Genomic DNA, 19,351 nt, shown 5'->3' on the forward strand with positions numbered 1-19,351 from the left:
AAAAAAGCTCACTTTCAGTTCATAGAGTCCTAATCTTTTAATTCAAAATCAATTAAGATAATTTGATCACAGTGAAAAATAAGCAAATATCTAAGAAATAAAAGACTAAGAAGCCCATTTGTGTTGCCTACCTTTCTCTGAAGGATACAATGAAGGTGAATAAATCGTTATGCCTTTGGTTACATTTTTCACATAATCAGAGATGCACACATTGCAATCTAGTTTTTGCCTGTCAATCTGTGCCTTCCTTTCTCTTTTTAAAGAAGCCGGTTTTTTCTATTAGACTACAAACTCCCTGAGGACAGAGATGATACTCTTTCATCTTGCATCCCTATTACTCAATAACTACTGAATGTATAACAGAAATGCACAATTTGGCTGATTCCATTTCATTCATATTATTTTAACAAAAGGAAAAAACAAAAAAAAAAGGTGTGTTTTTATACAAAGAACTTTTTTTTCTGTAAAAATAACATATTCCAAATTCCACTCACTCAGGTGACCACTTGCAAAATTTCATTATTTAAAAGGATGTAGTTTTTTAAAATTATTATCATCTTTCCATTGAGGTATACTTGATTTACAATGCTGCGTTAGTTTACGGTATACAGCAAAGTGATTCAGTTATACACAGATATATATATATTCTTTCTCAGATTCTTTTATAGATAATTACAAGATATTGAACATGGTTCCCTAAGCTATATAGCAGGTCCTTGTTGTTTACTATAGAAAGAAGTAATTTCAATGCTTAAATAATACTTCAGGAAGAACCTCTCCTTGGAGATTCACTAAGAAGTGCTCTCTCTCCTCTGGATACTCAGAGCATCCATTGTTGCAGGCCAGTTAGTGGCACTTTTCACATAACAGAATATCATCTTGCTGTACTAGTAATTTTCCATTACTTCATGCCGCCTGAGGCCAGGGAAAACGTCTATTTCTTTTTACATCTCCAGAAGTACTTAGAACACTGTCTTGATAAACTCAGCAACACAGAAAAGCATACATTTTGGTCCCAAAGATAACTGGATTTGAGTTCTGCCACTAATTAGGTGTTAAAATCTCTGAACCTTGGTTTCCCATCTGAAAAACAAGAATGATAATAAGACCTACCTTATGGGCTTTGGGGAAGATTAAATGATGGTACCTAACAGAGCCTGGCATTTAGTACTATCCAACAAATGCTGCTTCCCTCCCAGACCCCTTTCAGGGACCCCTTCTAATGTAGACATGTGCTCAGTTGTGTCCGACTCTGTGCAACCTCATGGACTGTAGCCCACCAGGCTCCTCTGTCCATGGAGTTTTCCAGGCAAGAATACTGGAGTGGGTGGCCATTTCCTTCTCTAAACCCTTTCTAGTATATGCTAGTATTGTCAGCTACTACCTTTCCAAGAGAAAAGCAATTGCATAAAAAGTAGCAGAATGGTAAGTGCTTACCTTGAAGACTTTCACACAGAAAAAAGGTGAAAACAAACAAACAAAAAACCCTTAAAATTAGTATTAACTTTGAAATCTTTATGTTCAGTCAATTAACACACTCTTGTTTTCATATTTATTTATCTGGCTGCTTCAGGTCTTAGTTGCAACAGGGGATCTCTGTTGCAGTACATGGGTTTAGCTGCTTCGCAGCATGGGTAATCTTAGTTCCCAGATCAGGGATTGAACCTGGGTCCTCTGCATTGCAAGGCAGATTATTAACCACTGGACCACCAGAGAAGTCCCAATTAACATTCTAATCATGGTTAGAAATGGTATTTGTTAAGAGCATAAAGCTTCAAATTTTCATGATACAAAACCAAATTCTTTCTACTTCTAGATAGTCATTATCTTAGAAGCTAGGAATATTACACATTTTAACCAGTCATCCATTTCTCTGGTTCTTGAAATACAGGAAGTCATTAGAAATGTAAGAAATTACCATTATTACAGACATAAGAAGGCATGCTCCTAAAACACTATCTTAATATGTTTTCTTATCTCTGTTCATTTTACTGCAGAGCTTCTTTTAAACTTCAGAAACGATCATTTGGATACATGTATAATGCTTCAGTGACCCAATACGTTCTTTAATTTCTAAACTAACCAAGTGACAAATATTGCCTGAGCATATGCAGGTACTTGAAATGATCTTAATCTGGTTTTTTAAAAAGAAGCCAGACAAGATAAGAAAACCAGACAAGGGAATACACACACAAACAGCAATAAGATTTTGAGCTATAAATTTAATAAAGAACAAAAGCATGCGCTGTGATAATTTTTTAAATTGCCTTTTTTTCCAATCCTAATCCTTGGTCTTGGGTATCTGCAGTGTTGTCTCTAACATTCTGGTTATAACTTTGAAGAAACTAATTATGTCAATCCTTAAATTTGAAGTAGATTACAGGACTGGGAAACCCAGAATATTAGTTCCTAAAGGTTGTATGGATATATAATGACAGTCACAGAAATTCAATAACAGCCCTCTATGAAATGTACTCAAAAGCACCACATGAAACAAATTAAAAAGAACAATGAATCTCTCATTCTGCACAAATAAGAAAATAAGAGAAAACACTGGTTCTATAGGTTTTCATAAGAGTTGTTATAATGAATTAAGATTCTGGATAATGAATCTTCAGAAAATTACAATAAGTTAATACCCTTGGGCCTTCTATAAATGTTTAAGATGTTATAACTTCTCAAAGAGCTTTTATAAGCAGGCTCAGTGTAGGAAATTAGTAGTGCTGTGGAAATCAACAAAATATTTTGCCACCAGATGATTTATTTCCTGAACCAATTCAGTATAAAAGAATTCACATCCAATAATACAAAATTGATACCATAAAATTTTAAAAACTCAACAATTATAAGTTTTAAAGTATTGTTTTAATCTACTGAAATGACTTATAAATCAAGATTTTAAATGGAATCTAATTTGGTAAAACAAAATTTGTCACTGGAGAGGATTCAATATAATAAAAACATTAACGTTCCTTAGAAAATAATTTTGGAACTGAGTATGAACTCACTTCTTATGAGTAAGAAACCAATTTCCACATTTTTTCTCAGGCTTCAAGTGCCCTTGAGGCTAATGCAGTACTCTCTATATGAGACCCATTAAACAGAAAGGGAAGGGAGGGAATAAAAGGAAAGGTATAACAGGAAACTAATAGAGCATTTAATGACTTGGATCTAAGCAGTTTGGAACTAAAGATATTGAGCTCTCTTGTTAATGTCTGAAGCAGAATAAAACATGATCATCACAATTAACTTGTGACCAAGAGAATTAATGGTACAAGAATCATTGCTGTATATTAAATACATACATTTTGTGATTCTGAATAGAGCCACGTTAATCTTGGCTAATTTTTCCATATCATTTAAAGCAACAGCACAAAATACAGGACCAAAATTAGGTAAAACCATCTTTTGCCAAAAGTTAATTTTAAAACCATAACTTATATTGGAAACCAAGCAGTAAAAGATTAGGAATCTGCTTGCCTCATTCAGTTTGAATACAGAATGACATCTGATAAACAAAAGCTGGTTATGGAAAAATAAAATAAAAATTAATGTCAAGAATTTATTTCAGTTAGAATATCTGAACCTACCATCTGTGGTGGCCATCTTGCTAAGGGGACATGTACCTAACAAATCTCTTAAGAGGCGTTCCCAATCTGCTTGAATAAGCTATTGTATAAGAAAACTTGGAGCGATCACTTTGGCCTCACATTTCCTTCACTCCACATCCTGTAGCACAAAGCATGAACTCAGCAGGCTGGGGTGCAGGGCTGCCTGCTGCCTTGTGATAATCCCCTCTCCCAGTAGGGGCCTCCACTGATGCATGGCTAAGAACATGCTTCCTCTTTTGCTTGCACCCCAGTGGGGTTTCCATTCCTAACTTGGGCCCAAATCCAGACAGCTAAGGAAGGGCCCCAGATGCTGCCAGAGAGAATTATGGATTAGTTTCTAAACAATCATTTATTACAAAGAGGGGTACAGGTACAGTGTGAAAGCCAGTAATACTGGTAATTTTGGAGAGATTCTTTTCTTCCCACCCATGACCAGATCTAAGGTCTAACTACCACCTGTTCAACAGAAGCTGGCTGTTTGCCTCACTTTCCTTCAGGGAGCCACTGACTAAGGATCTCCACCAGCATGAACCTAATGTCTCCCGACAGGCCTTCACTAGCCAAGAGGGAGCTGGGTTGAGAGCACCAGCTATTGGTCACAGGACACACAGTCCATAGAAAGACTCCTGTGGTGCAACCAGCTGAAAGCCAACTAGAGAAGATGGGGAGGGTACATTTGTCCTGACACAGCTTTGCTCCTGCTGGCTGCCAACTCACTCCATGATCTGGGGCCAAGCTTCTGTTAAACTAGTCTTCTGTGGCTAAAGCCATGGTAAAGTCTAGGGTAAATATATTATCTTTCCAAGTTCATACAGTAAGAGGCTAACCATGCCTATGGCACAAGGCTAAGAGAAGAAAGCTTGATTAATTTTGGTAGAAGGCTTTGAGATCATAGTTTAAAGGAGGGCATTTCAGGCATTTGATTTATAATTCTTGGCAATAGCAAATTTATAAGATGACATGATTACATTCTGGAGCAAAGAACTGATGCTAGATAAAGTCTGTTAGAGGGTGGGGAACTGGGAAGTAAATGATTTTGTTTAATGCTTTATACTTCTCAAAGGTGGTGTTCAGAAACATATTCTGGCACAACAGATACATGTGCTCTAGATACCATTCATTTAAGAGATGCTATTCAGTGTAAACTAATTTCAGTGTCACTCCTTTCAGGTGTGAATAGAAAGTGTGTATTAGTTGCTTAGTTGTGTCCGACTCTTTGTGACCCCATGGACTATAGTTGACCAGGCTCCTCTCTCCATGGATAACTGGTTAGAATTGGCCACTTCAGAAGTGTTATAATCAAGAAACCTAGGCTGCTTTCACATTATACAGTCACACCAAACAGAGGCCGTGCAGTTAATATTGCTTATTAGCTGACTATTGAACATTTGGTTATAAAACATGCACACTGTAGGATTACACAGTGCAAAAAAAAAAAAAAAGAAGAATCAAGACAATGTTCCCCTTATCACTGTGAATGTGCCTATTTTAATAACAAGAATCTAGGGCTGTGGTGAGATAAGCATAAAGACTGGTGATCCACCACAATAACCAGCAGCTCAACTCACCTTCACTACTTTCCAAGCCTTCTCTGGAACTCTGGACACATCACTCCTCAGGCGTACAACCTAGAAAGTACAGAGTTTAGGGACCTGCCACCTGATTTCAGGGATAAGGGAAGAGCAGAAGGCCTTCCCAACTTTAGACACAAGGAGAATGTGGCTCAGGATCTTTGTGGCTGTCACTTAAAATATTCATGGGACTTTGATTTTATTCTGGAGGCTATGAACAGAGGCATAGTGAAATGCTGTTCAAAGCCTGGATGTGGTTATATGGATTACAATAGATTTGCTTCTATGAAATAATTCAAGAAACCAATTATTAAAGGATAGCCCTAAAGAAGAACAAATTATAAATAATAACTGACAGAACTATTTTTAAGGATCTCTTAGTACTGCTGTTTCCCACGAGGCACTCTCGTTATGCAAGTGTGGCAATGGGGCTAATGATGTAAGTAGGCCAAGTCACCTTCTGATGGGTAAAAGTACATGTTTAATAAATGAAACTCATTTCAGTAGCCATTTAAATCATACTGAGTTTTCCACCACTTAATCCAACTCTTGCACACACACACTGCTTCCATATTGCCTCTCTGAAACATGTTCCATTTCCTACATTCAAAACAACTGTACTTTCCTCCACTCAGCTCTCTATCCCTCTAGGAAGGGCAACTGACACAAAGAGAAAGGAGTAACAGCTCAAAGAATAAAAAAGGCTAGCGATGACCATCTGTATTTTTTATTACTCTTTCAAATCAGCTATTTTCATCTTTTTATTACATTCTCAAACTTTACTCAAAAACATTGATCCTATAGTCCTTTGTATCTTTTACTTTCTGTCTCTCTCACTAGCCTAGTTAGTGAAAACTTTCAGTTCAGTTCAGTCGCTCAGTCGTGTCCGATTCTCCGCGACCCAATGAATCACAGCACGCCAGGCCTCCCTGTCCATCACCAACTCTTGGAGTTCACTCAAACTCATGTCCACAGAGTCGGTGATGCCATCCAGCCATCTCATTCTCTGTCGTCCCCTTCTCCTCCCGCCCCCAACCTTTCCCAGCATCAGAGTCTTTTCCAGTGAAACTTTAGCTTACCCTAAATGCAACAGATCAGAGCTCATCTTCTGATGGACTTCTGATGTCTTCAAACACTAATATCAGGGTTTCTCTGAAGAGGCAGTATTGCAGCAATAGGCTAAATACTGCTTCCAGCCGAGCCTTCCTACTGAATACTTCAATGTTGAAAATTAGCTGCAGTGTATGCAGAAGTCTAACTGGTGAACCAAGAACCAACCAACCACGCAGCTGCCCAGGAAGAATATTCTTCTCTCAGTAAGAAGACAGAAATGAACAAGCTAACCCAGTACATATTTTAGGTAACTTCAACCAGGAGGAAACACAGAATGCATATTTGGTGCAATGCATGTGGGATTCTGCATGAGTTTGCTCCTTGCAAGTCTAGCGCAGTGCTTGGCAGGTAAAAGGCATTCAATAACTATTTTGATTTAATGAATCAAGTCTATGATTCTAGTAAAATTAGTGAGCCTCTAAGAGTCTGTTTCTTTATCTATAAATGGAAAGAATATCATAACGAAATATCACAAATTAGAAAGCAATCCAATAAAGTGGTTAAAAAGCGATTCTGAAGGCCAAGACTAGTTTTAGTCTACCAATTACTGAATGATTTCGAACAAATTGCTTACCCTCTACACCTCAGTTTTCTCAAATATAAAAAAAGGATGATATAGTAGGACCTAATTTACAGAATTTTTGAGAGGGTTAAAGTACTTGACATATGTAAAGCACTTAACAGCAGTCTGGGCACATGGTAAAATTTCCATAAAGCAGTGGCTATTATTACTGTCATCACCAGATGCTCTATCGTATATAGCACTGGCAGCACATTGGCAGGAGCACTTGGAAAACTTTTAGTACACAGTATGCACCAAATAAACATCAGCTACTAGCCATTAAACTAGGTGGTCAGTAAACAGTCGCTACTATTAAATAAGATACAGTCAGATATTAGTCTAACATTAAGGTTATGAGCCATACACCAAAATGACAGTCCCTTTTATTTGCTCTTTATCTAGACAAGATGCTGGAAAATAGATATTTGTTCTAAACTAGTACGTAAGCAGCTTTAGTAGTGTATAAAGAAGAGTGATTAGAGGGAAAAGAGTCCCAATGAAAGACAGCCTAATTTCTCCTCTTGTGTCTTCTACCTATAATGTCTACTTTACAGAGAAGGAAAAGGAAATGTGATGAGAAAGGAACAGGAGGAAAACAGAATGCTCTGTGGCAGCAGGTGATGTTTTGTCCCAAGGGTTCATCTGTGCAACTTAGGCTCTGATTTCAAAGCCCTCATCTTCCTTTTTTGAATCATTACAAGTTCCTGTTTCCTGTCTCCAGGGTAAGTTCCCATCTAATGGGCTAAGTGATGATTTACATCCCTGTGCCCAATAAATTATCAAAGTCTTCCCAATGCAGGTAAATAAATTCATCCAATTCTCTGAGTTTTCTTTGTTAAATTAAATGCACACAGACAAGGGGTTTCAGAACATCATCATTAGTTTTAAATTACCAGAAAAGTTTTTGTGTGATAGGCCCAGTAACAGAAAGGGCCTGCCATTCATATATGAATATAATATTGACCTCTCATACTAGACCATGGGTTGAATTGCTGATGGACAGCTGGCCAGAACTAGAGGTACAATCTGTGGTTGTAGAGATGAGATTTTTCCTTGGGAAGTAAAACAGCAAATATGGGGATGAAACGTCTGATAATGGTCTCATCAATCATTACACTTACATCTGATCACGCCTGGTGCGTGCATGCTAAGTCACTTCAGTCATGTCCGACTCTTTGCAACCCTATGGACTGCAGCCCACCAGGCTCCTCTGTCCATGGGATTCTCCAGACAAGAATACTGGAGTGGGTTGCCATGCCCTCCCAGGGGGTCTTCCCAACCCAGGGATCGAACTTGTGTCTCTTACATCTCCTGCACTGGCAGGCGAGCTCTTTACCACTAGCGCCACCTCATGCCTAAATACATATAAAGGTAATGGGAAAGCAAACTTTTAGAGTATAATGATTTACCTGAAAACTCAGGATCTGACACTGAACAAGTTTTTAACCTTTCTGAAACCTTTTTTAAATTCTGTAAAATGAAGATAATCCTACCTATTAAAGGGAATTTTGCTGAGAAGACTAAAGGAGAAAATATAATAAATAATGCCACATAGTGGAGTTAAGCAGAAAGCAGAAACCCAATAAAGGTTAGATTAAGGTTGGAGATAAACATATCTCAAATGCTATTTCCTAGGTATTTCTCAGTCTACGTTACCTGAAAATACAGAATGTATCACTTACAGCATGGATAATGTTTTAATACCCAGTGTCATGAACTTTAGGAACCTCAGGAATGTAAAGGTTGGAGGGTATCGTGTAAGGATGCAGCTGTATCTGCTGGAGACTGTGGTATTAGAGTGTCTTGTCTGTGTCTCAGAAATGCAAATAACCAGGAAAAAATAGACGGCTGGGAACTGGGACCATCAGGCATGAAAACATTTCTAATGAATCATGAAAGTGGGCTAAGTGGTAGCATGGAAGGAAGTGGTCATGTGGAGACAGGAGAGGACAATAAGTGGTTGAAGGCTTAAAAAAAAAGGATTAAAACAAAAACTGAGAATTGTAATTTCTCAGTAAAGACACCAGTGCACTAAGGTATTTTTGTACATTTCAGCACTGTCTACCCTTTTGCAATTCTCCTCATCAGAAGGTGCAGGAGATTGTCCATAGAAATGTATTTCCAATTTTGTAAAGGGAGTCAGTCAAAAAAATGTAATTCACATTGGAGAAAGTTGTTTCAAAACCAACTTTGCTTAAACAAATCTATTCAGCAAAGCAAGGGATACTGGCACTTGGGAGATACACAGGCCTAAGGGAAAACAAAATCCCAATAAGTAGCCAAATGTGCTTCCGTTATTTCCAGATTCCTTCAACAGAAACATTATGGGAAGATAAAAATTAGGAAAACACTGAACTGAACTAATTCAAAATGTTAAAAAAATATTTTGCATTTACGCTTTATAACCAAGTGCTTTTCCCACATTTGTCCCAAGGCAGCAGATGAAGCGCTATATTCACCATTTCTAATACTAGCAATTGGAACATGCTCTTTGGCAAGGCAGAAATAAGATAATTGTTCAACATAGGCTGGCTTTTCAGAAATACTGGAAGCATTGCCTGTAATTATAGACATCTGTCACTGCTAGCCACTCAGTACTAACCCTGACATCAATATACAACCATAGCACTAAACTGCCTGCAGGCATAGCAATGCAGACCAGATACGCTAGGCAGGCAATCATCTGCTTCATCCAAACTATCTGTCAAAGGTTCCCAACCACAAATAGCTCTTACATTTTGTATCCTTAGGATAATATGTTGATTTATTTTAGATTCTCTAATATTTACAGCCTAGGCCATCTACTAAAATAAAGAAACAAAACTTATGGCTAATGGAGGCAGTTACTGTTCACAGTCATCATAAAAGGTCATAGCTCAACCCTCAAATGTTAAAAATTGATGGCAGCTTTAACCACGTGCTATCATACAGATGTTTCCTTTTGTAGAGGCAATTATTTTCAATAGCAATTCAAAATGGTAACTACAATCTTTCATCAGCAAGTATGTTGCCACAATGATCTAATAGAAATGCTCATATTTTAAAACCTTTTTTAAGAAGTAAAGTAAGTTTTAGTGATGAGTACTGAAGAATCCAGACTGTCGGTTTGGGTCTAGCTGTACATATAATACTGTATCTGAAAACACTTGTTTCTACATACACAAATGATGTAATGTCTAAAAACTAGGAAATGATATTGAAGGATAAAATACTTGGTTAATGAATGAGTCAACTGACATATAATTTTGCTGAGAGTAAAGCTTATTGAAATACACATGCATACCTACATTCATCTTTTTAAAAGCCCAAAGACACACTGTAGCTTTAAAAGTCACTCTTTTTTTTAAGCAGCCAGAGACACAAGCTGAAAATTATTAGACATTTAGACTAATTACGAATAAACACTCACAATTATCATAATGTAGTACTAAAAACTCAGATATTTCTTGGTTTGATCACAACAGCCTATGCTGAAGAAAAACTATTAATTACTGACAGACAGTGAGCTTACAAGTGAGCTGCATCTTAAAAACCTCTTTTAAAATACAATTGCTAAATGCCTTACAGTGCTGTAATGTGAGACAGGTTCAAATCTTATTACTTCACTGAAATTAAAACCTAAGTTTTAATACTGTTCAAGTCGAACAATGATTCCACACTTTATTGCTTTTGAAATCCCTTGATGATCATAGGAAAAAATGCCCCCGAGAAAAAAAGACTGTTTTCGATAAACAGAAAATACAGTTTGCACTCTTAGCCTCTTTGTCATCACAAAAAAAGGATTTAATGCCAATTCTTTAAAAAAAGACTTTTTTTCCCCACAAAATGTGCACCTTGTGTGCCATTTGTAAAATCAGTTCACTTTCTTTTATTTATTACTGCAGCGCGGCAAGGCAATAAAGAAGCTACCGATAGCTAATAAATTACGTGCCTTTTAAAACAATTCTCTTGCTACAAAAACATGTAACTACAAAGGTTTACATTTACATGGTACATCACATGAAATGTCTATATTTGTGTCCTATTAACCATTTTGGCAAATTGTGGACTTTTACCAAATAGCTGATAGGAAAAAACAGTGATCCACAAATGTTGACTTGATATAAAATAAAAGCCTTTCTAGTAAACTACTCTTCTGCTATTTATACTGTCTAAAATTCCTCCAAAATTTATTTTAAAATGCTTTGATACCCTATTTTATGCATCAAAAAGGTATTCAAAGGTGTTCTAATTAAGGTTAACTTAAATCTTACTGACTACGAATAGAGAGACCTATTTAAAGTACCCTCCCCCCCCAATCTATGTACCTAGTGATCATGCAGTATTAAAAATCATAGCTCCTAGGAGTTACTCAGGACAAGTTATAAAAAGCAAGATCAGATCACTGGATATAACGCAAAAATGCCCCCAATCTGTTTGTTCCTTAATATATTTTCTTAAAAAAAGGTACAGAAACTTGGTTATTTAAGAAATATTCACATCAAACATGTCTTGCTAAGTAATAATCTTTAAGAGAATATTATTTTCATATACCTATAAGAACTGCCTAAAAATCCTACTTGATGAAAGTAAGCTGTTTTTCTGGTTGGTACAAATGAATTTTGAACTATCTGTACTCTAATTCCAGGATTAAATTGTTAAATTAATCAGGGTATTAGCTTAATGCTCTGATCCTCTAAATCTCATGATGGGCATGTATTCATGAGGTAGTGTATTGTCTTTTATTATTAATTTCCTCCATTTCCTGTAATAGCTATCATAGCTGTGGTTTTTCTTTCTGGTTTGTTTCATACCTACAAAATTTCAACTTTCTTCAATTATGTATGATGAACACTGTTTCAAAAATCAAAGCACAAACAACTTTGATCCATTTCATATATACTTTAAGATGATGCTCTACTATACAAATGAAGTAAAATTCTATATTTTCTAGCACTCATTTGCCATTCAAATCTACTTTTTCTCCCTTTCTTTTGAAATTAGCTTGATAATGATGATTAACAATTAGGAATCCATGGAGATACCTTTTCTGAAAGGTTCAATGAGGTAATTTTATATCATTTCATAGGCTTTTTAGAGGGGAATCATTATCACCATAAATAATAGTATTCTCTAATCATATCATCTTTACAGGGAGAGAGCCTAGGTATGGACATAGGTATGGACAGAAATGGTATGGGCCTAACAGAAGCAGAAGATATTAAGAAGAGGTGGCAAGAATCCACAGAATAACTATACAAAATAGATCTTCGCTACCCAAATAATCATGATGGTATGATCACTCACCTAGAGCCAGACATCCTGGAATGTGAAGTCAAGTGGGGCTTAGGAAGCACCACTACGAACAAAGCTAGTGGAGGTGATAGAATTCCAGCTGAGCTATTTCAAATCCTGAAAGATGATGCTGTGAACGCGCTGCACTCAATATGCCAGCAAATTTGGAAAACTCAGCAGTGGCCACAGGACTGCAAAAGGTCAGTTTTCATTCCAATCCCAAAGAAAGGCAATGCCAAAGAATCAACTACCGCACAATTGCACTCATCTCACACGCTAGTAAAGCAATGCTCAGAATTCTCCAAGGCAGGCTTCAACAATACATGAACCATGAAGTTCCAGATGTTCAAACTGGATTTAGAAAAGGCAGAGGAACCAGAGATCAAATTGCCAACATCCACTGGATCATCGAAAAAGCAAGAGAGTTCCAGAAAAACATCTACTTCTGCTTTATTGACTATGCCAAAGCCTTTGACTGTGTAGATAACAACAAACTGTAGAAAATTCTATTAGATGGGAATAACAGACCACTTTACCTGCTTCCTGAGAAACCTGTATGCAGGTCAGGAAGCAACAGTTAGAACTGGACTTGGAACAATAGACTGGTTCCAAATTGGGCAAAGAGTATGTCAAGGCTGTATACTGTCACCTGCTTATTTAACTTATATGCAGAGTACATCATGAGAAATGCTGGGCTGGATGAAGCACAAGCTGGAGTCAAGAATGCCAGGAGAAGTATCAATAACCTCAGATATGCAGATGACACCACCCTTATGGCAGAAAGTGAAGAACTAAAGAGCCTCTTGATGAATGTGAAAAAGGAGAGTGAAAAAGTTGGCTTAAAACTCAACATTCAGAAAACTAAAATCATGGCATCTGGTCCGATCACTTCATGGCAAATAGATGGGGAAACAGTGGAAACAGTGGCAGACTTTATTTTGGGGGGCTCCAAAATCACTGCAGGTGTGACTGCACCCATGAAATTAAAAGACGCTTGCTCCTTGGAAGAAAAGTTATGACCAACCGAGATAGCATATTAAAAAGCAGAGACATTACTTTGCCAACAAAGGTCTGTCTAGTCAAAGCTATGGTTTTTCCACTAGCCATGTATGGATGTAAGAGCTGGACTGTAAAGAAAGCTGAGCACTGAAGAACTGATGCTTTTGAACTGTGGTGTTGGAGAAGACTCTTGAGAGTCCCTTGGACAGCAAGGAGATCCAACCAGTCCATTCTAAATGAAATCAGTCCTGAATACTCACTGGAAGGTCTGATGCTAAAGCTGAAACTCCAATATTCTGGCCACCTGATGCAAAGAACTGACTCGTTGGAAAAGATTGTGATGCTGGGAAAGATTGAAGGTGGGAGAAGGGGTCGACAGATGATGAGATGGTTGGAAGGCATCACCAACTCAATGGACATGAGTTTGATTAACTCCGGGAGGTGGTGATGGACAGGGAGGCCTGGCTTGTTGCAGTCCATGGGGCTGCAAAGAGTTGGACTTGACTGAGTGACTGAACTGAATTGAACTGAACCTAGGTATAATTCCTAATTTATCTTTTGCTTCTTTTTAGTAGTAGTATTCACATTTGCTGAAATCATGAGCTTTCTCCACACTGTAGCTGACTTAAAATGATAAAACCCTTAATTAGCAACCAAGAAAAACATCTGACAAAATATGAACTTTATTTCTCTATGGCCCTATTCTCTCCCTCCTATACCTCACTGACAATATTTTATTTACATTGTGAATTCAAAGCAGGTAGCACAGGTGTATTATGAATTCCATTTCTTTTAGATGGGGTTTAGAAGACTGCTCAAGATTACACAGTGAAATGGTTTACAAATCACAGTTTTCACTATTTAACAACACTGCTTCCTAGGCACTAGGGAAAAAATATGTATTCACAGACATTTATTATAGAATATCCAAATTAAGCTTTCCCTTAGGTGCTATTTTATTCAATGCATGGAAAATAACCTTGCCTTATATCTGGCACCTATCTGACAAGAGTAGGAATGGTCAGTGTTTAATGGTGCCAATGGAGAGGGGTAGAGGAATTCATCTGTTTTACTAGCTACCATCTTATAAAGGATGGAACGTTCACAGTGTCACCAATTTGTTAAACAACCTGCAGTGTACTGATACTTAGATTTCTTGGTTTTGTTATGCAATCTTGAACAGGAAAGTGGAAAATACAAAGTTGGACACTTCCAGCCTCTTTTTGTACCAGGATGTTGAAGCTGAAACTCCAATACTTTGGCCACCTGATGCAAAGAGCTGACTCATTTGAAAAGACCCTGATGCTGAGAAAGATTTGAGGGCAGGAGGAAAAAGGGGACGACAGAGGATGAGATGGTTTAATGGCATCACTGCCTCAATGGACATGAGTTTGGGTGAACTCTGGGAATTGGTTATGGACAGGGAGGCCTGGCGTCCTGCGGTTCATGGGGTCTCAAAGAGTCGGACACGACTGAGTGACTGAACTGAACTGATGCAACTCCTAGTTCTAGTTTACTGACCTGCTTATGTAATACACAGTGCTGAACGACACTGAAGTAAATCCCAAGTACCCCAAGCCCTACCCTCAAGAATCCTTCCTGGACTTCCCCAAGATTACATTAGGTGTCTTCCTATATGTTCCCACTATTGTTCTGCATACCAAATATAGCTTTATCATATCAAACATGATGCATGTCTGCTTTCTCTGTGTTATCTACCTGACTATGATGGCAGGACTATCTGTTTTAGTCGATATTATGTCCCATGGTTTAGCACATAGTAGGCAACTACATGTGTTTCTAATGTCTACATGTTTTTTCCAATACCACCAAGCAATTCCCAGCTCAGTTCAGTTCAGTTGCTCAGTCGTGTCCAACTCTTGATGACCCATGGACTGCAGCATGACAGGACTTCCCTGTCCATCACCAACTCCCGGAGCCTACAGGAGTCGATGATGGCACCCAACCATCTTATCCTCTGTCGGCCCCTTCTCCTGCCTTCAATCTTTCCCAGCATCAGGGTCTTTTTCAATTAGTCAGTTCTTCGCATCAAGTGGACAAAGTATTGGAGCTTCAGCTTCATCATCAGTCCTTCCAATGACTATTCAGGACTGATCTCATTTAGGATGGACTGGCTGAATCTCCTCAGAGTCCAAGGGACTATCAAGAGTCTTCTCCAACGGTTCAAAAGCATCAACCCTTTGGCACTCAGCTTTCTTTATGGTCCAGCTCTCACATCCATACATGACTACTGAAAAAACCATAGCTTTGACCATACGGCCCTTTGTCAGCAAAGTAATGTCTCTATTATTTTCTCAGGGGACACTAAATGGATGTCTCATATCCAATTAAGGGCCTAGTCACTAAAGACTGCCCTAATTTCAAACACCAAATGAAAGTCCCCCTCAAAAAGCAAGTCAATCCAGGTTGTCACCTGTGCTTCTGACTAACCAGCTATAGGTGGAAGGTTCCAGAGACCTTTCTCTTTGGGTTTAATTTGATAGAGTGGCTCATAGGACTCAGAGAAACATTTTACTTACTAGATTACTGGTATAGTTTAAAGGAAGAAACTCAGGAAAATCCAGATGGAAAGTGATGCTTAGAGCAAGGTATGTGGGTGGGGGTGCATACCCTTTTCTAATTCACAATCTTTAAAAAGTGACCATTAGCTAGTTACAATCCACTATCTCTTAAGAAAACCCTGCTCTAATGAACAATCCTACCTCAAAAAAATGACTAGAATCAGAATAGAATTCCTGTTTTTTCCACCATGAAATCAGACCATCTCACTCTACCTAGCCCGTATTCAATCAATAGTGACAGAGAGATGACACATATAGCTAAGATAGTGACTCTGTCCCAAAGAATCTCTAACTTTGTTAAGAAAATAAGTGGACAGAGCAGAACACTTAGGATCAAGACTAGGAATTAAAGTAAGTCATTTAGAGAATTTAGACAGATTTAAAGGTCAAATCTTGTGCAAGTCACTTCCTACCACTGTGTTCTTAGCCAAGTTACTTTATGGCAGAACAGGTTAAGGACACTTTTATCATAAGAGTATTTTGAGGCCTATAAGATATAATGTATTGGAGGGACTGATGCTAAAGCTGAAACTGCAATACTTTGGCCACCTCATGTGACGAGTTGACTCACTGGAAAAGACTCTGATGCTGGGAAACGTTGGGGGCGGGAGGAGAAGGGGACGACAGAGAATAAGATGGCTGGATGGTATCACCGACTCTATGGACATGAGTTTGGGTGAACTCCGGGAGTTGGGGATGGACAGGGAGGCCTGGCGTGCTGTGATTCATGGGGTCGCAGAGAGTCAGACACTACTGAGCGACTGAACTGAACTGAACTGAAAGGCATATTATCATAGTGCATGGCATAAAATAATAAATGAGTGTTAGAATTGCCATTATCCTTTTTATTTAACTAGGTTTTAATGAATATGATCCAGGTATTAAGAACTGTAAGAGTGCAAACTGGAATAGCATACTGGAGGATGGAGATTGCTGCTGGGGTAGGGGTGGAGGGGGAACCAGCAGAGGAAAAAGAGAACAACGTAACCTAAGATAAAGATGGAGAGAGATACAAGGGGTCTGTGGAAACTAAAACTGGCTAGTAGGTGGAGCTAGAGCCTGGGGGACCTTAGAAGCTGAGGACTGTGGCTGGATGAAGGCGACAGAGAGGTCTCTGAATGGGCAGGGCCCTATGAAGAAAGGGGTATTGAAGATCCGCCTGACTGCAGTGTGTGTGATGGACTGCAGCCAGGGAAGTCAAGCTTTTACTCTTCTTGGACTTTTTGTTGTGTTGTTGTATTCCCTATTTTTACCTTCATAGACACAGTATTCTTGGCTTTCCCAGTTTTCCAAGTCTTTATTTTCAGTCAGAAATTTTTATTACCAACATCTTTGAGCTGATAGTACCCTTCACCCTTATACACCGAGTTCCTTGGGGGAGGTCTGTCTGCTCATAAGATTTCAATTAAACATGCATCCTTCAAAACTCTAAATCCACAGCTCCACAAGTACAGCTATATTACTAAAAAATGTAGCCAGGGTTGGGAATTGAAAAGAAGTACCAAGATGGCAAAATTGTGACAATTTAGGCTCTATTTCCTTGAACAAGATAAAGTCTAAGGTAGGCCAAAAAGGAGATTACTGCCTTTGTTAATTATATAAAAACACAACATGTCTGCTGAAGGCTCATTTGGTTCCCTACTGATTATGACTCCAATGATCTACCCTCCAACCTTGACCATTAACCTCAAATGGTTAGAGATGTAGCTCAGATATTTCTATCTTTCCTTAAGTAGTTGAGAATCTTTCATTCATGGACTTATCAATCTATTTGTATTCTCATTTTGTGGCACTCCTCAGAAAAATAAGACCCATAAGTTTCATTATCCACCAAAGAAAGTAGAATTTGTTCTTATTTTTCCTGAACTTAATGTAAGGCTAAAGGTACTCCTGAATTTAAATATTCAAGACATTTCAAGCTCAACCAATATCCTGATTTAAAAACCTCAAAATATGATCTTTTCTCTTAAGTGTTTAACTTTCTTGCCTGAAGAGGCCTAATATTCATACTGAGGATTTCTACTGTGTAGATGTGAGCTGTGTTCTAAAAAAACTGAAACATAAATAGAGATTATATCTATTAACTGTGCTTTTAAATCATTTGGGCTATTGCATCTTTCGGGTCCATTATGCATAGCCCACATTTTTGGGGAGTGACAACATGAAAAACATGTAAAAACAGTCATTCAGTTCTGACTACCATCTTGAAAGGCTACTAGACGACTTAGTGTTGATAGGCAGAAAGCACAAGAAACAAATGAGCTACTGTAAATGTTTAGGAACAGGATATGCTTGTTCCTTTTCTTTCTAAATAAAAGCATTTTTCATTCCAATCCCAAAGAAAGGCAATGCCAAAGAATGTTCAGACTACTGTACAGTTGCACTCATCTCACACGCTAGTAAAGCCATGCTCAAAATTCTCCAAGCCAGGCGTCAGCAATACGTGAACTGTGAATTTCCAGATGTTCAAGCAGGTTTTAGAAAAGGCAGAGGAACCAGAGATCAAACTGCCAACATCCACTGGATCATCGAAAAAGCGAGAGTTTCAGAAAAACATCTATTTCTGCTTTATTGACTATGCCAAAGCCTTTGACTGTGAGGATATCAACAAACTGTGGAAAAGTCTTAAAGAGATGGGAATACCAGACCACCTGACCTGCCTCTTGAGAAATCTGTATTCAGGTCAAGAAGCAACAGTTAGAACTGGACATGGAATAACAGACTGGTTCCAAATAGGAAAAGGAGTATGTCAAGGCTGTATATTGTCACCCTGCTTATTTAACTTATATGCAGAGTACATCATGAGGAATGCTGGGCTGGATGAAGCACAAGCTGGAATCCAGATTTCCAGGAGAAGTATCAATAACCTCAGATATTCAGATGACATCACCCTTATGGCAGAAAGTGAAGAAGAACTAAAGAGCCTCTTGATGAAAGTGAAAGAGGAGATTGAACAAGTTGTCTTAACGCTCAACGTTCAGAAAACCAAGATCATGGCATCTGGTCCAATCACTTCATGGCAAATAGATGGGGAAACAGTGGAAACAGTGGCAGACTTCATTTTTTTGGCTTCAAAATCATTGCAGATGGTGATTGTACCCATGAAATTAAAAGACGCTTGCTCCTTGGAAGAAAAGCTATGACCAGCTTAGACAGCATATTAAAAAGCAGAGACATTACTTTGCCAACAAGGATACGTCTAGTCAAAGCTATTATTTTTCCAATAGTCACGTATGGATGTGAGAGTTGGACTGTGAAGAAAGCTGAGCACCAAAGGATTGATGCTTTTGAACTGTGGTGTTGGACAAGACTCTTTAGAGTCCCTTGGACTGCAAGGAGATACAACCAGTCCATCCTAAAGGAGATCAGTCCTGAGTACTCATTGGAGGGACTATGTTGAAGCTGAAACTCCAATACTTTGGCCACTTAATGCGAAGAACTGACTCATTGGAAAAGACCTTGATGCTGGGAAAGATTGAGGGCAGGAGGAGAAGGGGTAGACAGAGGATCAGATGGTTGGATGGCATCACCGACTCAATGGACATGGGTTTGAGTAAAGTCCAGGAGTTGGTGATAGACAGGGAGGCCTGCTGTGCTGCAGTCCATGGGGTCACAAAGAGTCAGACATGACTGAGGGAC

At 38.4% G+C, this 19,351-nt stretch overlaps 1 protein-coding gene across 5 annotated transcripts in view; it reads right to left on the reverse strand.

The window, feature by feature from the left end:
• The window catches only part of RANBP17 (RAN binding protein 17), a 372,874-nt gene that overhangs the window by 115,707 nt on the left and 237,816 nt on the right, over window positions 1-19,351 (reverse strand). For 3 of the 5 annotated variants that reach the window (XM_055421801.2, XM_088827771.1, XM_088827773.1), the window contains one exon: window positions 5,180-5,239. The exons of the other annotated variants lie outside the window; for them this stretch is intronic. In XM_055421801.2, the coding sequence (XP_055277776.2) occupies window positions 5,180-5,239 (60 nt within the window). The remainder of the gene's footprint in view (window positions 1-5,179; window positions 5,240-19,351) is intronic. 5 annotated transcript variants of the gene reach the window in all.

The sequence above is a fragment of the Moschus berezovskii genome, chromosome 18 (assembly GCF_049115385.1).
Source record: "Moschus berezovskii isolate FMDL1 chromosome 18, NW_MosBer_1.0, whole genome shotgun sequence".
Taxonomy (NCBI): domain Eukaryota; kingdom Metazoa; phylum Chordata; class Mammalia; order Artiodactyla; family Moschidae; genus Moschus; species Moschus berezovskii.